The following is a 22,030-nucleotide window of genomic DNA, read 5'->3' on the forward strand; positions in this document are numbered from 1 at the left end:
ACCCACACGGCGCGGGACCCTGCTCTACAGTGGGTGTTGGGGAGGGTCACAGGAGCCACTGCTGTGTGCAGAGTCCCCACCAAGCCAGGGTCCACACTGCCTCGGCCCAGCAGCCCCAGAGCAGGCACGAGTCTCAATTTGCAGATAGAAACGGTCATACAGCATCGTCACTGTGCATAATGCCACTGAACTGTACACCTGAAAATGGTAAATTTTATGTTATGTATATTTACCACAAGAAAAAAACCTATGGAGTGCATCGATATTACTTGCCAAGTCCGAGCTACACGTTCCTGCCTGCTCTTTGCCTCTTTCTTTCTCAAGCGTTGCTGTAGACATTGGCCTCCTTTAGGAAAACGTGTGGGTATGAGGCGAGGTCCCAGGTGCACAGAAGTGCACAGAACATGTGGGAAAGAAACGCAATAAATCAGAATTGCCTGTAAACGCTTTGTAGTTTGCCCTCCTAGAACTGAAAGCCTACAGCGTTAACACCCGTGGAACAGGACGCTGTGCAAGGAAGAGGGACCAGGAGGCCCCTCGGCCCCTCTGCTGCTGCAAGCGCCCTGACCCCGAGAAACTGTGCTCGTGGGATGCGGTCTCCCCTCCCCTCCCGGGGACCCAGCCCCACCGCCCACAGAGAGGCTGCTCTTCACAGGGCAGCCCCCGAGTCCCCTGGTCTCTGCACAGCAGAGCTCCCACAGGGCCGGGGGTCCCGGGGGGGGGAGTCTGGCGAAGGCCGGCTTGCAGGGGTTCAGCCGAGTATTTTCAGAGGAAACAGCAAGATTAAAGATGTGGCAGGAGCCGAAGGTAAGCAGGAATTTTTTATAGTGAGTCAAAGTATTGATTAAAAAAGCACTAATTTGGAGACTTTTGTAGCTTTCTCAGAATGACATGCCTCCTTGTTAGACGTCTCCAGTTTCATCTCCCTGCCTTCAAAGGCCTGTCAGGAGGCTGGAGAGGATAAAAGGAAAAGTGATTAGAGAGAAGGAAAATAGTAGCAAAGAATGAAGTTTTGAAGGGCCGAAGAGTCTGAAGAAAGGAGGTGTGGGGATGATTTGCTGCCTTCCGTTCCGGGAAGCAGTGTGATGACATAACACGAAGCTCTGCTAATGGGCGGAGCCTAGCCCGCTCTTTCCAGCTCTCTGAAACCGCCTGGTGCCTGCAAGATGTTCTTTGAAGGAAGGCGAGGACCAGGCCAGCCAGGTCCTCTCCAGATAGGCAGATATTTCTAGAACACCCACGGGTACCCTGCGCAGGAAAGGAACAGGTGAGAAGGGATGAATGGCCCCGAGTTTCTCCTCATCACCACTGGAAAACCAAATCAAAACACCCACAGTCCAGAAATATGAGGGAGGAGACGTGGTCCTGCTAAGAAGGGGAGCAAAAGCATCCCGGAAAACCCCTTCCATAGCCATTGAAAACAGCCATGCAGTTTCCTGAGATGTGTTTTTAAATGTGACAGCCGGTAAGTGTCCTAGACTCTGCTTGTCCCAGGCCAGAGATTTCTTTCAGGGCACATCAAGCTTTGGCAACAAAGGTGGAGTGAGAGAGAGTAAACGAGTTAGAACGATCTCAGTGGAGTTGGGGGGGACCTTTCCCAGTTAGCAATCACACAGTGAGTGGGCGACTGCATATTTTCTGTCCTTGCCCTGAGCAAGGGGCATTCTCTTAGGACTGTGAGAGGGAGGGAGCAAGGAGCGGTCAGAGGGGGCGCTTCCCAGCGAAATGGGGACAAAGTGGCGCTTCCTCAGCCAGGACAGGCAGCTGAGGGCCAGGGCAGCAGTGCTTCTGGACCACCAGTTGGGAGTTTGGTAAACGGGCTGGTGACAGTTGACGTTAAGGAATAGAAGTTGGAAGGACAAAAGTCGTACCTCCATGTCTATTATGCAAAAGTGATTGGTCAGCAGGCCGTTATTTTATGTAAAGATGATCCTTTGTAGAAAAACTGACTCAGTGCCCTGCAGCTCAGAGGAGCTTGCTTGAGGAAAGACCTTCTGTAGGAGTCACACTCCAGCAAAGGCCCCTGGGAGCCAACTGGTAACGGCCTCCGCAACGATAGACTTAGAAGCTATCCTCAAGCTTTTGGGGTGCATTGGAAATCATGGGGGTTGGGGGCAGCCTCAGCCCCAGAGATCCTGATTCCAGACCCAGGAATTTTCACTTTGAAGAAGCCTCCAGACGATTCTGGGACGACTCCCAGAGAATCACTACTCCCCAGTTTTCTGTCAACCCATCTCGTTCAGATGGAGCTGCCATAGTGGCAGAGGTTCCAATGTCTCTGTCAGCAGAATTTTGTGACTGAGACCCTGCTTTGCGCCAGACTGGGTCCAAAGTAGAATTCCTCCCTCCAGGATTGTCTGGGGCCAGTTCTCCTTAGTAGTTACAGTACGAGTGGCTTTTGTAGAAGTTGTAACAGTGATCGAATCATACTTGTAACCAGCTACACTTTCCGCGTGACTTCTATGAGCCAGGCCTTACTCTTGACACAAGAGAAAGAGTTCTTTCAGTTATAAACTGAAAAGATGAGAGAAAAACTGACTTTGGGGAGTTTAAAAAATAGCAGTAAGTAGAGATGCTTTCTGTGCCTATCAAGGAATGAATGGCTTTTCCCAGCTCTGCTCTAGCCAGCCCCACACAGGGCCACATCCAGCAGACCCCACCGGCCTCCACCCCTTTCTGCTCTGTCCTTGCTCTTTGGGGAGCCCCCTTCAGCAGCATGGGCCAGAAGGGATTGATTTACATGGTTTAAAGTGGATGAAAGTAGTATTTTGCAAGGGTTTGAAAATTGAAAAAAAAAAAACAAAAAACAAAAACTGAACTTCACCACAGTCTAAGAGATGCTGCCATAGAGGGAATTCTCCAGCAGGATGGGAAAGGGGCGTGGTGTGTGTCTCTGTGTGTTTGTGTGTGAGATGGGTGGTCAGACGCAGGGGAAGGAATAAACTGCAGTTTTCAGCAATAAAAACACTATTGTGTTGGGTAATTACATATTGCACAGCCTCCATGACAAACAGAAACATTTGTTTCCATTCTGGTTGAAGTGAAAAGGAACCTTTTCCCTCCGCTGCCTGGGCGGTTAGCTCAAAGGCCAAGGAAGGGCTGTAACCCCAGGGCAACCACAGGAGACCCATGTGCCCTCACAATGCAAAAGCTGACCGTTTTGAGGGCACAGACCGCAAAGCCCCTGCGCCTCCCTCCCTCGCCGTCTATTTCTCACTGTCTTCGTGGGAACCTTTGGCTCAGAAAGAGAACCTGCCCCGAGGGCCCCGAGGCTCATTAAGACCCTCACCACTGCAGACACAACCTCGAATAGCACAGCTCAGGTGCAACAACCTCCGCTGGGCACACCGCAGCCAATTCTCTTTTCTTTTAGAATCTACTAATCCAGGGCCTGTGCTCAAACTTTAGTTTTAACTTACTTCTGCCACAAAAGTGACAGACGTGGATTTTTGCTGCCTGCTAGGCAGAGTGGGTCGTTCATATATTTGATTAGAGGAGGCCGTTGATGAAATTCAGTCATGTGGAAAATGCCAGTGGTGATGGGGGAGGGGAGGGGTCCTTCCAACCAGAGTGTGAGGAGTCACAGAGTTAGAACTGGGGGGCCTTAGACACGTCCTTCCTCAGGGTGAGTGGAGATGCAGCCGAACCAGCATACATAGGCAATTGCTCTTTGTCTGCATCAGAAGGGGTTTGGGCAAGGAAAAGACAAATACTTGGAATTTGTCAATTTGTGATATTTTAAAACTTCGGATTACTTTGTCCTCTCGTGTTTGTAAACCATCAACAGAATCCCTAATCCTCTCTTGGCGTCTTTCTGGGTTTACCTTGAGGGTGGCCTGTGGTGGTTTGCTGAGCTCTCACCCTCCCCAGATGTGGACTAGGACTGTGTCCCGCCCCCGCCCCAAGGTGGACAGACCTCTGGCCGGCTCCACGTGCCCAACCCGGGGAGTGACCAGCATGCAGTTTCCTCCCGTTTGCTCTCTTGCAGCAGAGCGGCAGCGTCGGGAACCCCCTGGAACCAATTCTGCCAACAGGTGACCTGGGGCCTGCGGCCTGGTCTTAGTGGCATTGAGGCGCCGGGCCACAGACAGGCACTGAGCACAGGCCAGCTGGGCCTGGCTCTGCCTTGAATTCACCAAGCCTGCAATGCCTGCTCCCAGGGAGGATGTACTGTGATAAGAGATGAAGTGCTCCCTAAAGGTGATGTTACAGTCCGTAAAATCCATGCATTCCTCGAAATGACAAACACTGTAAACTCTGCGTTCACACCCTCGCCAGTACAAACTACAGTTCCCAGAGATGAGACTTGGCTTTTTTATTGTTTTCAATTCCAAAAGCAAGGTGACACTTCTCTGCTAGCGAGGCCCGCGGTGCCAGTGGATACGCCAGAGAAGGCACCTTCCCCGCCCGGAGGCGCACAGGCCCCACACCCTCACCCGCTCACACACGTCCACACACGTCCACACACCCGCGCAACTTTCACGGCCACGTGCGCACTCACCCTCGCGCATGCGCGCGTGTGCGCACGCAGGTGCGCTCTGTGACGTGGTGACGTCTGCAGGGCCCCGGCGGGGCTCTTGCTTCAGCACAGCGGAGCCTCCTTCAGAGAACCCGGCGCCGGGACCCCCTCCCTCGTGTCACTTCGAAGGGGTGACGGGCGAGGCCCGGAGGGGGTCCTCAAAGCAGAGCAGAGAGAGGAGGCGGCTGAGGGACGAACAGCGCCGGGCGGCCCCCTCCGCACACAGTAAGCGTCCCCGAGGCCCTTGTCCGCGCTGCGCACGCGCTCCTCTCACCGCGCGGCGGCCGCGGCTACTCGTCCTCCCGCAGCTCCTGCAGCGCGGCCTGGAGCAGGCGCCGCAGCTTCGCGAGCACGCGGGGCGCTGCGCCCTGGGCCCCCGGGGCCGCGCACTCGAGCACCGTCGCCCGCAGCTGCCGCCGCAGCGGGGCCGAGACGGCGGGGCTGCCGTGGGGCGAGGAGAACCAGTGGCGGAGGATCTTGTCGCAGACGACCTGGGGGAGGGCGGGAGGGGGCGGTCAGCTCAGGTCCGGGGGCCTCCTGGAAGGGCCCTTCCTGGACCCTAACCCGCCCAGCGGGGAGAAGGCCACCGCGGGTGCGGTGGAAATGCCGAGGGGGAAGCTCCGGGTGACACTCAGAAAGGACTGAGGACACTGCAGTAGAAAAATCACAGGCGGGAGCTGCTGCATAAGGAGTGGGCCCTGGGCAGGCCCGAGGCTGCCAGCCCCACCGTCACCGCACCCCTGAGGGCGCACTTTCTTATCCATAGGTTGGTCACGGTGACAGTCATCGCCACCTGGCAGGGTTGTCCTGAGGGCCCCAGGACACGCTGGTGACAAGGGGTATGCAAACGTGATAGTACTTTGAGGCTCACTGAAAAAAAGGTATATTGGAAGGGAAAGGCTGCAGACTCTTTCTGAGGAGCCTTTGAGATGTTTTATTTTAGAAGTAAAAATTAAGCCACTATCTCACAGCCTTTAATTCTCCTTGGGTATGAAATTCAATGAGACTGAAGATCTCTTTAAATTCTCCATTTAAACACGCTGTCTGTTTTACAGGCTTCATGGTTCCCTCCCTGTTGGATGGAGCGCTGCATAATTAATATTCTGCTCCATTTTTCTATGTCACACTTCAAATTAGACTCAGTTAACAAATGCCTCAATTTTATAGAGCTACTGTTTCTATAATTTTGACTTGTGTTTCCCAACCTCTGCAAGACTGAGGATTCTGTTTAAAAACAAATTATCTTATTTCTCTTTTGAGTTGATAATACACTTTCAGGGGCAAACATGGAAAATGTCCCAAAAGATAGGCTGTAATCTTAAGTCTCCACCCCACTCCTGACAACCAGACACTCGGCTCCAGGCTCTGAGAGGCAACCACTCCCTTGAATGTCCTTCTGGAGAGTCTATAAATATACATGCATTTCCTTTTTCTTTTACTTTACATGGATGGGAGTATATTACACACACTGTTCTATAGCTTCCATTCCCATTTAATGAAATATCAGGGAGAGCCTTCCAAATCAGTCCTTATAAGGATATTCCATTTGTTTTAATGGCTGTACCTCAAATGCGTATCATAAATTATTTAGCTAGTTCCCTATTGATGGAAATTTAGGTTGTTCACTAACTTTTGCTATTATGAAAAATGCTGCAATACATATCTTGCAGATATCTTTTTCATTTTGCATATGACTAAATTTCTGGAAATGAAATTTCTGGGCCAAGGGGTATGCATATTTTTTGTTTTGATAGATATTGCCAGATTGACCCCATAAAAGTTGTACCGAGTTACACTCTCACAGCAGCGTATGACAAGAATGCCCTCAACACCACCTGTCGTCTTTCTTTTTTGTTAACTGCTGAATGAAAATGGTTTAATTTGTATGGCTCTTCTTATCAGTCAGGTTGAAAGTACCTGTGCTTCCTTTCCAGTGGGTGGTCAAGGTGATGTTCTTTGCCCACATTTCCATCAGATTGTTAACTTTTTTCATATTGATATGTAAATGTTCTTTATATATTAAGGACATTAACCCCCTGCTTAGATTGGTTTCCTGGGGAGCAGACTGTAAGGTGGAGGTTTGCATGCAGGGATTTATTGAGGGGCGTTCTCAGAAACCATCTTAACATGGAACTAAGGGAGAAGGAAAACTTCTGGTACTGGAATGGCCTACAGAGTTTTCCTTATCGAGGCCAGGGGCCTGGGCTTTGCATTTCCCCCCTCCCCACTGACCAATCACTAGACGCTGCCCCTGGGATGCGGGGTTACCGTGAGCCAAGGACGATGCTGGGGGATGCCATGAGTCTCAGCAGCTCTGAGTCTCAGACAGATAAGGGCTGTCTGTGTCCTCTATGCTCCTCGTCTGTAAGAGCAGTTGCAAATATGTTGCCAATTTTCTCATGTAACCTTTAAATTTGCTCATATTTTTTGTAACTTTGTTTTGTTTTTGCCATGTGGATTTTTTTTTTTTAATGGTTAAATGCGTCAGTTGTGCCTCTTAATAGCCTCTGAGCTTTGTTCTGTACTCAGAAAGGCCTTCCGAACTCTAGGGTAGTACTTTAAATTCTCCCAGTTTTTTTCTGGAACATTCAGGATTCCATTTTTTAGGTGTAAGTATTTGCGCCATCTGAAGTTTAGTTTGATATAAGGAGTGAACCAGGAGTTAATGTGATCATTTGTTGTTCCTGAATAGCCACTTTACCAGTACCACTCACTGTATAACCCAGCTTCCCTCCCACCGGCCTGAGAGGCTGCCTTTATAACGTACTAAATACCCATATGTCATTAGGTCTACTTCTGCAATTTTTAAAAATTCTATTCCTTTGATCTGTCAATCAGCTGATGCAGGGCAGGGATTTTTTTTTTTTTTTTGAGTAAAAGTGTAAGTTAGAAAAGTAATACATACCACCGTAGAAAATTTATAAAATATAGGGCAAAAGGAAGAAAATAAAAATTATCTGTAATCCTATCATCTGTAAGTAATTGCTTTTGACGTTTTCATATCTTTTTTCCCAATCACGTACTACTTAACGAAAATGAGATCATGGGTAAATACTGATTTGTAACCTGCATTTTTTCGCTTAATGAATGCTTCATATTTTCTCATATCCTTAAAGGAAGCGAAATTTCGTTTCTAGGTCTTTATTCAAAGGCAATAATCAGAAAAGGTGCACAAATGAAATTGCTCAGCTAAAGAGAGTATTTCCAAGAGTCATGCACCCTCCAGAGGGATGTAGAATTTTACAATCACGTTAACAATATAGACTCTTACCTATATTTCTCTGAAGCCTCACCTGTTAATTAATAGCATTTTAACAACTATTCCCAATAGTTAAAAGTAAAAAATTATTATCGCTGGGTTTTAATTTGCATGTCTTTGAATAGTAAGATTAAATATTTTCCAGGTTCTCTGGCCGTCTGCATTTCAGCTCCCGTGTATCTGTCATATGTTCTTTGCTTGCCAGTTTTGTGTGTGTGTACCTCTCGCTGCTTAATGGCTCTGTAAGAGCCGTTTATATATTAAGGATACAACCCTAGTTTCCAATTATGCTGCAGAGGGCAGGTGTTAGTGTTTCCACTTTGTGGTTTGAGGTCACAGGGTGGTTGATGCTCTAGTGAAAGCATCTTGTTCCCACATCTGGAGAAGAATGATTGCGCTGCAGACCCAGCGAGGGTGCGAGTCCACGTTAAGTTGTGGAGGCTGCCAAGCCAGGGCCTTGTTCGGCCTGGTCCAGGGCCGCCAGGTTAACTACACGACTGTCCAGGTCTCCCCGGGTCAGTCCTCTGTGCCAGCGTGACTCAGCCCCAGGCTCTGGCCCCATCACCAGGTGTGCACCGGGGTTATATTGGCCTTATGGGCTGGAGGACTGTACACAGACTCCACAGACTGCGGTGGAGGTGAGAATGCGGAGTGGACCGGCTAGGAGAATGAAACAGTAGGAAGGCTGAGGCTAGAGCACAGATCAGCGGTGGTGGAGGTGTGCCCAGCTTCCCCGCTATGACCTCTTCCTGGTTGTGATCAACACGTGTGAGCCCAGATCATCCACACCCACCTGAGGGCCTGGAGTGAGGGCCGGGAGCAGACAGCTTCTGCCGGCAGAGGGGATATGTCTTCCCAGTGCAGGGGTCTCCAGCCCCACATCTGGGTCTCCCTCAGTCTAGACTGGATCTGAGAGCTGGAAGCCAGGATGGGTTCCTACTTATCACTGGTCTCTTGGATGTGGGACCCATGCACTTCCTCCCTCTATTAACCACCCGCTGGCCTAACCTCTTGCCAGTTGGATCTGTGGTGTCGCCCACCCTCTCTGGTTTGGCCAATTTTCAGGACTGCTTTGCCCTTTTTCTAGATTTATCCGTGGTCAATCAGTCTCTGGGTGCTCATTCTGTGTGTGTGTGTGTGTGTGTGTGTAGATGCAGAAATTAGACCCAGAGAGAAGGGCTACCCAAGTCCCCATGGCTCTGGGGGACCCAGTAAAGGCTGTGCTGGGAGCACCATCCATTAGCCCCATGGGGTCACTTGGCCTACAACTTCCGGGCTAGACGACTAAGAACAAATGATCCCCGTCTCCCACCATCCCTGCCCTTACTGGACACAGCAAGCCCAGGTGGCATGGCAAGGGTGATGACCTTCAGCTACATCACCGGGATGTCACAGTGTGGCAGGCAGAGGCACCCAGAGACAACAGGGTCCCCCCCCCCCAGAGGACAGCAGCATTGCTCACCTGCAGGTTGCTGTTGGTTCTCTGCGCTCCACACCTGTGCGCTCGCAAATCACACTTTGAAAAACAGTCAAAGAAATTGCAGTCTTCATCTCCCGTGCAGTTCTGCTCAAGAATTTCCTTCATTTTAGGTTCAAAAAAGGCCATGTCCACATCAATAGCCACCACCTGTAATTGAAACAGCACATGCCTCAAGAGGACCCCCAAGGTCGCAGCACAGAGGGAGCCCTGCAGGTTCACCCCACCCCTGTTCCCCTTTGCAGGTGCCAGTGTCACAGACTTCAGGGGTCACAGAAATCTGCCAGCAGGGAAGAGGAGCCAGGTTGTGCTGGGGACATACAAGCCACTGGCACAGATGGTATGGCAAGGCTTTAACTGCGAAAAGGACCTTTGTGGTCACCAGTGAAAGCCTAGAATGTGGAACCAGTATCACTTTTCATCTTTAAAAGTTTTCTCAGATTTAAAAGTTGAATCTCTGAAATATCTTTAAAATGAATTGATTTCCCCTTCTGTTGCTTTATCACTTTGGTTTCTGACATTCAAGCCTCAGGAATACAAAAGCTGTGAAATACAGATCGTCTATCCCTATGAATATAAGCAACAAAAGAAAACTACATTCAAGGGACAGGTGGAGGGTGTGGTGGTGAGAGAGGGGTGGGCAGTACGTAGGTCGTCTATTTATGCTGTCTGTTACCTCAGGTGACAGTTTCCAACTGCGGGGAGCTGGGGGAGTGCAGGGAGTGGCAAAGCCAGAGTTCTCAAATTGGGGTCGACACATGTGTACCCTGACCCAGCAGCATCAAAAACTAAGTCCCACTATCAGCGTGAAAATGTGATGAGCCCCTGGAATTTCAGATTTATCTTCCTGGCTTCAACCCAAATAGGCTTCAAAACCAGAAAAAGAATAATGTCTAAATTATGCAGATGTTCCTCCACCACCTGAATTTAAAAAAAAAAAAAAAAATGAGCTCAAACCTGAGAAAACCTGGACTCTGCCCAAATCAAGCAGTGTATAGCTTCAAGGTATTAAAGAGCTATTAGAAGACTCGATGGGGTTAATGGAGTCTGTGGCATTTCACAAGCCTTCACAGGTCAACCTCAAAATATCACCTTTCTCCCTTTGGTAGCGTCTCAAAAAAGTGTTCATTTACATCTCAATTCTCTGCAAAGTCAGGAGGCACATTCCCAGGTTGTTGTTTCTGTTTTTTCCTTCAAGATTGATGCCAGAATGCAGTAAAGCTTCTTGGGGATTATTCAGTAAAACAGAGGAGGGAAAATACTTTATTTCAAAATATGTGGAGAATAATGAAAATAAAGAACAGGGAACTTTTCCCTATTTAACAGCCTTGTCTAATTACTAATTCAGGCTCTGCAAACAAATTATCATTCTAATCAATTTTTCCTATCTTATTATTCAGACAAAAGAAATAGCTCATTTCATTATTTATACTGGTTAATACACTAAAAATATATGAGGCTGTGCTAATGAGTCTGTTGTCTTTCATAATTTATTTGGGGGGCTACAAGACACTTCTCTTCTTTTGATAGCTCCTGGCCGTCTCCCCAGCTTCCCCTGGGCCCCTGGTGGAATTTCAGCTCCCTGTTCTGTCTTCCAGCTCTAACTATTCCCTTCTAGAACATCTCCCAGGAAGAGCCAGATTTATTTTTTAATTTTAGTGTATGCTGTAGAATGGATTACAGCTACTGGAAGCGTAACTCTATGCACCTAAAATAAGAACAGTAACAAAATGAACAGAAAAACCTGCCTGAGGTTTCTTAGATAACATCGGGAGAATCATAAAATTTTTCCTGCACAAAATACCTAACTGGCATCATCTTCAGACATCGTCCTAGCATCAGACTAGAACAGATTGATGAGGATTATTTCGTTCTCCACTGAAAAGTGTGCCTCTAGAGCAGGAAACGTCATCTGTTTGAAAAGAGCACTTTCTGGCAACAGTTTGGGAGCAAGAAGTAAAGATGTTTTCCTAGTTCTTTTGCAACCGCTGGACAGATTCTCAAGACCTGCAAGGGGGGACCCGAGAAAGTGAATGACTGTGAGTCATCAATTCTTACACGTTACCTGAAGGACAGCGCTTCTTCCCCGCTGCAACACGGACCAAAGGGGGAACCCTCCTGCTGGTCCATCAGTTCGCTAGTTCTCACACTGAGTGTGCATCAGAATCACCTGGAGGGCTTGCTTTTAAAACACAGAGGCGGCATCCCACCCCGGAGCCCCAGGCCTCCTGCGGCTGCTTCTCCACCTCGGTACGTTCTTTGTAGGCCTGCACTGCCTGGAGTGGGACATAAAATTCACCTGCCTTCTGCAGAGCCTGCATAGGCTGACGTGACCACCCGGGCAGGATTCTCCCTTGTGTAAGGCACCAAAACGCCAGTTGTCCCTCTAGAAGTCTTACCCACAGAAGGGAAACTAGAACGTCTTCAGAAGAAAGTATTTGAAAAAGTGGCCCATCATCCGAGAGCATGGACAGCTTGAAAACAGTGTCCCCCTACTGAGCCTTTGTGCAAAAGCCCCCAAAGGCCGTCCTCTCTCCTCATCCTCCGAGGCTCCTGAAGACTGTTTTCTGCACAATTTGCTTGCTTTCCAAATAGCCCTAAGAAGGCGCGAAGTCGCTTTGGAGAAAACACAGCAGCCCTTAAGGACGACAGACCGCACCTCCCACTGCGAGCGGGTGTCCTCCCAGTTCGGCACCGGGCAGGCACCTCTGTTCTTTAAATTCTCTCATTCCCACTCGGAAGGTTTGGCAGGTCGGACTTGTCCTGGCCAGAAGGTTGCATAACGCTGCAGGGTCTCCCCCGATTTCAGGAACCCCCTCGTTTAGCACCACCCGGACCCAAGTCTGCCCTCCACGGGCGAAACACATGCCGCAGCCACTCACCGTGAAGTCGCTCCTGATGGCAAAGTTCTCGGGCTTGACGTCGCAGAGGTGCAGGCGGTGCGAGAAGTCGTGCTCGAAGTGGCGGACCATGTCCAGGAAGCTGAGCGCCACGCCGCTGAGCGCGCGCGCCTGGGCCCGGCCTCCGCGGGCCGCACCGTCCAGGGGGAAGAGGGCCCGGAGGCGGGGGCTGCCCGCGGCCAGGTGCTCCACGGCGTAGAAGTGGCCGCAGGAGCCCAGCACGGGCGGCGCGTGCGGGCTGCGGCCCCGCAGCAGGCTGAGCAGGACGAACTCCTCCTGCTGCAGCAGCGCCCACAGGCTGGCCAGCTGACCCCGCAGCCGGGGCCCCCGCCGCCCCAGGCCCAGCCGCCCCAGGCCGCCCTCCGCCAGCTCCAGGCCCAGCGCGCTCTTGACCTCCCCGGCCGCCAGCAGGAGGAGCTCTGCCTCTGGGAAGCCCTGGCCGCCGGCCTGGGGCCGGCCGTCCAGGAGGCCGAGCGGCGGGAAGCTGGAGAAGGCTTCCTCCTTGGACTTGAGGACCACGGGCCGGCCGCGCCAGTCAGCCTGCAGCACCTTCTTGCCCCGCTCGTAGTACAGGCAGCGCCGGTACCGTAGCTGCCCCGCCACGCACAGGTCCTCGCACAGGTCTCCCCCGAGTGCACCGCCCCGGTAGTCCTGGCACTGGAAGGAAGGGGACAGTCGGTCACACCGCGGAGGGGCAGCAAACAGACACAAGCTTGTTCCCCGCGCCCAGCACGCTCCTAAGAGCTGTGCAGACAACCTTCACCAGAGTGAACCACGAGGCTCCTCGGGTCAGAGAGGAATTACGAAGTCAAAGGGTTGAGGGCTTCCCTGCTGGCGCAGTGGTTAAGCGTCCGCCTGCCAACGCAGGGGACACGGGTTCGAGCCCTGGTCCGGGAAGATCCCACATGCCGCGGAGCAACTAATCACGTGCGCCAAAGCTACCGAGCCTGCGCTCTAGAGCCCACGAGCCACAACTACTGAAGCCCGTGTGCCACAACTACTGAGCCCGCTTGCCGCAACTAGAGAAAGCCCCTGCGCAGCAATGAAGACCCAACACAGCCAAAATAAATAAATACATTTAAGTCAAAAAAAAAAAAAAAAAGACTTGAAAGAGCGCCACAAGTTTGCTATTTTCTCCATCAGGCCCAGGCCCAGGTCTTAGGAAGCAGGTCTCTGCCCTCCCCCACTTCCAGCTGAGGTGGGTGATGCTGGCAAAGACCTTTGGCATCTGCATTCAGTTTCCTTGAGTGTCAGTGAAAGGGCTGGGCCAGGCCCGTGGTTCCCAACTCTTGGCCTCACGTCAGGGTCACCCAGAGAGCTTTCAACCCCCGGTCAAGTACAGGTCAGCCAGACCTCAGGAGGTGGCTCCCCGGCGACCCCAGGAATGGCCCTTCCTCTAGAACCTCTCCCTGCGCCCACTGTGGTCGCCGGGAGGTGGTGTGGCTGTAAGGCCAGCAGGCTCTGGGGGACTGCGGGGTCTGGAGAGCCCACTGCAGGAAACAGGAGGCAGGAGAGGCCTCGTGGCTGGCAGGGCAGGCACCGGGCGCCTGCAGAAGAGGAGTCCTGCAGGGTAAATTCCAGAAGCAGGGGGTGTTCGGTTCCTGGGGGTGGTGAGGAAGGCACTCAGGGACCCTGAGATGGGGAACTTCTCCTAAACGTCAGGCTCTTAGGCCCCCCTGCCACATGGGGGACCTGGTGACCCCACCACGACACTACAAGCATCTGTCCTAAGAATACGGTCCAGCCAGGCCCTGCCCTTAAGACCTGCTAGAGGGGGAGCAGGAGAGGCCAGTGTGAAACCGATGGAAAGGGAGGATGATTATTCTGTTCTCTTTCTTTTTTATCTCTTTCAGGAAACCTAAACCTCTGGGCCCACGTTTGTTAGGGGTTGAGCCTATTTCCTGACTCCACCTGTTTCCCCCCAGATGCATCTTCCTCCCACGTGGGCAAAGGCAGGTCAGGTATGTAATTATACGCTGGCCAGACTCTCTGGTGGTTCTGTGCTTCTCGGCTTTATGAACCCCAAGTAGATTATATACAGCTCCTTCAAGTCGGAAAATATACCTCCAATGCTTAGGTATGTAAATAATCCCCAAATCCAAAAAGCTCTGAAAACGACAAGTTTTTCCATGACTCATTCGCCCTCATGGAGTCTCAAATCCGACTGAAAAGATGAGAGCCTATTTATGGTCTGAATGTATTTGACCTGTGACTTTGCATATACTTTGCTGCAGTTATTAATCAGCTGGATTTGTTTGATTACTGGTGCTACCTCATACGCAGAATAGAAGGTATATATATGCTGCATATTATCTAACACCCAAAAACAGTGTGAAGTCCAAAACAGGCCTGGCCACAGAGCATTGGGTAAGGGACTGTGGATCTTTATAAATACTCTCAGTGACTTGTTCAAAGCATATGACATGACCAAAACGCTTATTAAAAAGATATACTGGGCTTCCCTGGTGGCGCAGTGGTTGAGTCCGCCTGCCGATGCAGGGGACGTGGGTTCGTGCCCCGGTCCGGGAAGATCCCACATGCCGCGGAGCAGCTGGGCCCATGAGCCATGGCTGCTGAGCCTGCGCGTCCGGAGCCTGTGCTCTGCAACAGGAGAGGCCGCAATAGTGAGAGGCCTGCGTACCGCAAAAAAAAAAAAAAAAAAAAGATATACTCCCTGTTCTTAAAACAAGTATCTGGATTTCAGGGACCATTTCAGGCGGTAACTGGACAACAGTCCAAAAGGACCAAGACAAGCCATCAGGCCTGACCCCCCAGCTTCCTGCTGAGGGGCTCCCACAAGCTGCTTCTCTTTTGCTGCGTTAGATCTCGGCACCACACCGTATTGGGTGGTGGGGATGTCACGCTTGCCAAACCCAAAGATGCACGCGATGGTCCCGATCCTGGAGTCTGGGAGTGCACCCTGTTTGCCTGGGTCTGGCTTTTTGTCTTTGGAAAACAGACAGCCATAATGAAGCTGTATTAATAAACACCCATGAAACTGTTTTAAATACACTTGATGCTGTGTACATCTTGCAATTTAACTTAACACCATTTTGGTCAAATGCCATCCTTTTACTTTTCATCCTGGTACCTCTTTCCAAGGCGTGGGGTCATGACAGGAGCATCAAAGGGATCAGGACCCTCTGAGTGACTCTCTTTGCTTGGAATTGCTTCCATATCACGGTGCCTCGGAAGAAAGCATCAGCTGATTCTGGTTCCTCTGAGACTTTTCAGGATAATCTTAGAGGTAAGGTGGGAATGAAAGGTTTAAATGATTGAGACTCCCAAGAGTAAAAAAAGATGTGAATGACGGAAGTAACGTGGGTGTTCATTTTACTTGCAGCTTTGTCCTATTTTATCTGGTATTTACAGAGTTTCACATCTCTGTAATAAGCCTGACAAGAAAAGGCAACATTTTTTCTTTCTTTTTTTTTATAAATTTATTTATTTTTGGCTGCGTTGGGTCTTCGTTGCTGCGCGCGGGCTTTCTCTAGTTGCGGTGAGCGGGGGCTACTCTTCGTGGCAGTGCGCGGGCTTCTCATTGCGGTGGCTTCTCTTGTTGCAGAACACGGGCTCTAGGCACGCGGGCTTCGGTAGCTGTGGCTCGCGGGCTCTAGAGCGCAGGCTCAGTAGTTGTGGTGCCCGGGCTTAGTTGCTCCGTGGCACGCGGGCTCTTCCCGGACCAGGGCTCGAACCCGTGTCCCCTGCACTGGCAGGCGGATTCTTAACCACTGCGCCACCAGGGAAGCCCAACATTTATTTCTTGATTGCCTTATAAAGCCCCTAGACCCTTTGAGTATATCCAAAATGGTTTAATTCGATTCCATAATCCTTTTTAGAGTGTCGTCAAATTTGTAGTTTAATCAAAGGTGTTTTTGTATGAAGGACAGAACAGAACTGGAAAAGAAAGAAAAGCAGGTGATACAATCGAGTTTGGTAGGAGGAGGTGGGTTCTGAACTGCGAGCTTCAGAATCCTGCTGTGCTGGGCGGAGGGGAGAGGCATGGGGAAGGCGAGATAGGGGCGTGGGCCCTGGCTGGGCCACGACCCGAGAGCGGGGAGTGCCGAGGGTGTCAGCTGTGACTGTCGGGGGCCTTCACTCTCCTCATCTGGAACTGCGGCCGAAATTGTCACTGGCCATGAGAGACACCTGTGGGCCCAGAAGCCCACTCCACACCCCCGGGGCGGGGAGTGGCCGTGGGAAAGCTGCCTCGGGCACACCCAGCCACCTTCCAGCTAACAGTGCTGTGTGTGAGCTGAGCCACGATCCAGCTACAGGTGCCCGGCTCAGGCTCAGGTGTCACAGAGCGAGGTGGCTGCCTTTCAGACTCCTCAAATGACAGTGGAGTGTAAGCAAGAAAGGCACAGGGCCAGGCGTGGCTTTGGGGCCCACTGGGTTTGCCTCTGGGCTCAGCCTCTTGCTGGCCTGTGGCTTGTTTTCAAGTCTGTAACATGGGATGATGACACTGTGTCGTGGGAGACCTGTAAAGGTCAACCAAGGTCATGGGTTCAGAGGACCTGGTGGCCTCTGAATTCTAGTTCCCTCCAGCCCTGGTCATTAGAAGGCAGGGGGCCGGGGAGGGCTCTTCCTGGGGAGATGCACCCGAGCTCAGTTTTGAAAGATGAATTGCGAGTCTGCCTAGTGGACCAGGAGGGAGAGGGCAGGGAATGACCTGCCGAGGAGCCCACAGATGCGAAGTCGCTCGAGTGTTCAGAGAACCAGACAGTTCAGGGGAGCAGAGGGCAGGGTTAGAGCAAGTGCCAGGGCATCAGGGACTGGGCGTCCTGTCAGAAACACCACTTCCTGTGTCTCCACCTGACAGAATGCTCCCCCTTGCAAGGGTCGGACCCACCTTCCCTGGGAGGCCGCCCCACCTGCCAGTGGGAATTCTTGTCTCCTCCGCCCCAGGTTCCATTAAATAACCCCCGTGAGCCACCGTACCATCCCCTGCCCCCGCTGGCTCCCCACAGCCTGGTGTTTTCTACGAAACTGTACCGCGTTGATGACATCGAATTCAAATCGAACCCATACGAGATTTGCCCCTGCAGATTTAGAAGGCAGTTCCAAACAGGGGTTGCAAGGAAATTTGGCATATAGTCTGCTGATTTGGGAGGGGAACATTACCTTTGGCTGTTTCTCTGAAGGTCAGCATGTTGAGGTATAGGCATGCCTCCAGATGGCTGGCAGCTTGTAGGGAAGCTGCAGATCAGGAAGGGTGGGTAGTGGGGCTGGGCGCCCAGAGCCCTGCCGGGCCACCAGCTACTGGAGGTGTTGTCCTAGGTTTCTGACCTAACTTTCCGTGCCCCGGCTACCTCGTTTGTCATGGGAGATCGCTTACACCAAAGCAAAGTGTACGCAAGGGTAGTTAGTGCAGAGCTGTTCTTTGTCGTCACCTTTTGTGATGAAGCCTTTTTGGCACTTCAGTCCCTACTCTTCTGATACAGAATGTAAAATTCCTCCACTGTGGCTATTCTGGTTACCAGAGTTCCAGTGAGCTCTGCAGGATTTTTTTGCATGCCTTTGCTTGCTAAACTCAGAGATAGACTTAGCTCGGCTTTTAAAAACCAGTAAATTTACAGATTACAAGCTAGTTAAACAGTGTCATCATGTTAGAGACAAGAGTGAAATTATCTTATTAGCAGCATGTCCTATTGAAGTAGCTAATTTTTTTAAACTCAATAGAAGTAATGTACTTTTAACTCCATTTAAAAAAAATCACTTTCCTCTGGATATGAGGAGGCCCTAACTGCCATCTTGAACAGGTACATTTCTGTACCCAAATGTGTGTGCATACCAAATCCACAGGTATCAGATTTTAAGATAAGCTGGGAAAAAAACCAAGCTAATAAAGTCTCATTGTAGTTAACTGGCATTTTTAAAAAATTAATGAAACTCACAGCGAATTCATATTTCTTACAGGTTGTGTGCAAACGCACACTCCCAGCAGCCCCGGTTCTTGTAGAAAGCGTGCTCAGTGGTGGTCACTTAGAGCCTCCCTCTCTGGCTTGTCTCTCGGTTCTCAGGCAAAAACAAAACCTGTCCTTTCTAGTCTGGGAAACCGGTGACAGGGTCTCAGAGGTCATGCCCAAGGGCTGGGTTTTCTTTCGTGTGTTTGTGTTTGTTTTTAAGGAGAATTAAGTTCCTATGCTGTTAGCAGCCTCCATATCTCACGATGGAATTCCTTCACGGAGCAGTTACGCTGTGCATTGCAGAATCTCAGAGCAATCAGCCAGGCCACTCTGCAACCCTTCTCGACCCCTGGACAGCTTAGAAGGTAGACATTACAAACGTGGCCAAAGCACTCAGGAAAGCAGTCATTCCCTGCTATAAAATCTTTCTGGGTATGTGCCCTGGATGCTGTAGTCCCACTGGGACCTTGGGTTTCTATCAGAGCAAAGAAAGATAAGCCTGCCCTGTTAAAAAGAAATCCCAGATGTAGGCAACCAAATTAAGTCACATCAAGACCTAACTAGCCGGAAGGGACTTAAACCTTCTGAATAACAGAGAGTCTGTGGGAATCTTTTTGCGATGCTTTGAAAGTGATGTGCTATGGAAGGGTTAAGTATGCCCAATTGTTACTTATGGTTTTCAGTATTGGAGGAGCCAGTTCTGTCACGGGGTCTCTACTATCAGAGTCACATCCTGGCTCCACGACACAGTAACTGTGTGAATCGGGACAAGTTACTTCACCTCTCTGGGGCTCGGTTTCGCCATCTGTGAAATGGGAGGAGTAAAAGTGCATACCCCGCAGAGGCTGAGATTAAATGAATTAATACACGTAAAACTACTTAGCACAGAGCCTGCCCCGAGGGAGCCTCAGTGGGCACCCGCAGCATACGTCCCCGCCGCCCTGGGAGGCGCTTTGCCTGCAGAAACGGAAGCCAGGCCTGTGAACGGTCAGACCCAACGCTAGTCAGCCTGGCACAGCCTGCTGACACGGTGCCCTGAGAAAGTGGGGCTCTGGAAACCTCACAGAGATGTCTTGATTACGGGATGAGCTGAAAAGCCACAGGAAAAAGGAGGGCTGCCGTCTGCCCAGAAAATTCTGAAGCTGGAAGACCTGGGCTCGACTCTGGAACCAATCCAGTTGGCTCTTCCAACACTCTCTCTTGAGACTGGAGTGTGCTGGGCCCCTCCAGAGGTGGGGTGAGGCTCGGGGTGGGCAACAGCACCCATGACTCCCCGCTCCTAACCGGCTCCTCAGCTTCATCCTCAGATTCTCCACGGGCCAGCAGTGTTCACCTGCCTGGCATGAGGGCCCAGGAACGTGCTCAGAGGTTCACAACTCCCTTGGCTCCATCCAAGGGAAAGGGGTTCCCTCTGGCTCAGCTGCAGCTATTCCTTCGGTGCTCTGGGATTCAGAGTGAAAGCTAATGAGAGTCTGGAGGCCAGTCAGAAAAATAACAGCCAGTTTTATTATTAAGGATAAAAGCCAGGCAGAATGAATTGAAAGGACTGGCGGAGCTGAGAGACAGAGGCTCGATTCAGTCCTGGGAGGCCACAGTGCCACAATGCCAGCCTCTGCCTGGCCGCCAGGGCCCGGCAGAGTCTGGGATGTGGAGACTGGGGTCCTATTCAAACATCAGTCTAGTTCACAGTGTCCTGGGTGAAAGGGAGCCACGGTGCTGTGTGGGGTTCCCGCCAGCAAATCCAGAATGGAGAGGGTAGAGAGGGAAAGTCAGGTCCTGAGCAGAGCGTGAGAAATGGCGGCCTCAAAGGGGGCCTCCAAATGATGCTCCCCCCCAAATCAGGTCATTGAGAACCGGTCAGGTGAACTTCAGGCAGACAGACAGACATGGTATTTCAGATTGTTCTTTTGGCAACAGGAAAGATTGGCTGCCACAGGAGATATGTTGGTTCAGCCTCCAAACAGAATTGGTTTTAATTTATGAGCTGGAATGCTGGGAAAGTTACGATGAGCAATGACTTAAGTTATACTAGGCTATTTAATTTCCATTAGGCCTTCTCTCACTTAACCAAAGGTAAAGAAATGAAAAAATAGTGTTTGTTTTTTATTTTAATCTAAAAGACTATTATATTATTTTTGGTACATGGATATTCATCCTGGCCAAGCTATTCATTTTTAATTATAATTAGTCAATCAATCTCCCCAAAACAGAGGGAAAAAAATCTTTATCAGTGAAAGAAATTTTTAGAGGAGTTATTGAGGAAAATCAATGAGCTCTTGTAACTTAAAGAAAACTTGATAGAACGTCATTGTGACAATGAACAGATAAATGGATAGATTATTGATAGATAGGATGGAGGGAATCGATTGTCAGACTCCATTAGGGAAAATGATTTGGTCTAGCTTGTCCATTTCACCTCATTCCTTTAGTTTTCCAATCTCACTTTAAAAAAAATCATTTACTTCAAACCCTTTATGCTACCACGTTTTGAAAACCTACAATCTCAAAAGGCTCACCCAGATGTAAGCAATTGGACTGAAAACTTCCATGCGTTTCTTGAAGATCTCTTAGAAAATAGATCATTTTTCGCACCAAATACTTAGATGGTCAGTATTTTAGGAAGTGAATAATCACTCAATCAGTGTAACAGTAGTTGCCTTTACCCTCACCTTGGCCTTCCTCTTAGGGATTCCTGCCTTTATCGAAGTCTCCTAATGCGCCTCATTTTCCGAACCAGAGAGCCCAAAGAGCAGCCAGCGTTCGGAAACAGCTAATGCGCCTCTGGGGCCCAAAGCGCGCAGCAGCAGCAGCCTGCAAGCCCAGGCGTTTCTTTCTCTCCCTAATTGCCGGGCTCAGCTATGGAGCCCCCAGGCCCTCCCCTGTCCGGAGACCCCGCTCGGACCCCAGGGTCCGACCGCCTCCCTCGCGCTCCGCTCCCCTGAACGCGCTCTGTCTTGGGTCCCGCGGACCGCGCCGGGGAGAGCCGCGGCTCTGGGGCGCAGCGGGGCGGGGGCCCTACGAGCCGTCTGCATGGGACTCGGCGAGGGGCAGCCCAGACTGGACTCGCCGAACAGCGGCTGAGCGACCGAACGGCGAGTCCAGGGGCAGGGGCGTGGTCTCCCCGACCCGAGCCCTCAGCGGCCCGCGCCCCGAGCCCCGCTGTTCCGAGTCGGGAGACTGGGAACAGACCCGAACACTTGCTTTAGGAGCGCGGGCTGGGGACGGCGGGAGAGCAGTCGGGCAGGAAGACTCTCTTGGGACAAAGGACCAATTTGGGCGAAACGGGGGGAGACATCCCCGCCCGCGCACGGAGGACTCCCGGACAGAGTCCCACGCTGGAGACCGCATCCCACGCACCGTGTCCGGGCCCCCTCCCCTCGGTCCACGGCCGTGCCCGAGTCCCCGGCTCCCGGGGCCCGCGGAGGGTGTCCCAGCCCTGCCCCCGGGGCGCGCGGCGCGGGGCAGTGCGGCGGCGGCACCTACCAGCGCGGCCAGGATGCGCCGGCTCTTCTCGTCGGTGCAGCGCTCGGAGAGGACGCCCGGGTGCGCGCGGAGCAGCAGCGCGGCCGCCAGCACCCAACCCGCGGTCCACGCGACGCAGATCAGCAGCGCGCCCCGCCCGCACCACCCGGGCCGGCCCCGCGAGCCCGCCGCCCGCGCCCGCGCCATGGCCCGCCCGCCCCGCGCCCAGCGCCCCACGCTCGCGTCTGGGCTCGGCGGCCCGGCGAGGGAGGGGCGCGGGGGAGAGGCAGCGCGGGCGGAGGGGAGGGGGCGCGGGGGAGAGGCAGCGCGGGCGCCCGGCCCGTCCTGGGGGGCGGGGATGAGGGGGGGTGTCCCACGGCAACAACCCGCGCCCGCCCGAGCAGCCGGGGTTCAGTGGGTGTCCGCGCGCGGGACGCCCTGCTCCGCCTGCCGCACCCCGCCACCGTTTGCACTTTTTTTTGCACCTTTTCCCCAAGAAGACCA

The 22,030-nt window shown here is 51.8% G+C and overlaps 1 protein-coding gene across 1 annotated transcript; it reads right to left on the bottom strand.

Annotated features, from left to right (window-relative positions):
- Positions 1-4,369: 4,369 nt before the first annotated feature.
- DIPK1C (divergent protein kinase domain 1C) lies at positions 4,370-21,733 on the bottom strand (the record flags this gene model as incomplete). Its single annotated transcript, XM_081252151.1, has 4 exons — positions 4,370-5,010; positions 9,241-9,405; positions 12,138-12,812; positions 21,548-21,733. 4 exons carry the CDS (start codon positions 21,731-21,733, stop codon positions 4,810-4,812), a joined length of 1,227 nt encoding a protein of 408 aa, XP_081108277.1. The 3' UTR covers positions 4,370-4,809.
- Between the last annotated feature and the right edge of the window lie 297 nt (positions 21,734-22,030).

Source organism: Mesoplodon bidens, assembly GCF_964165515.1.
Source record: "Mesoplodon bidens genome assembly, chromosome: 13".
In the NCBI taxonomy this organism is placed as follows: Eukaryota; Metazoa; Chordata; class Mammalia; order Artiodactyla; family Ziphiidae; genus Mesoplodon; species Mesoplodon bidens.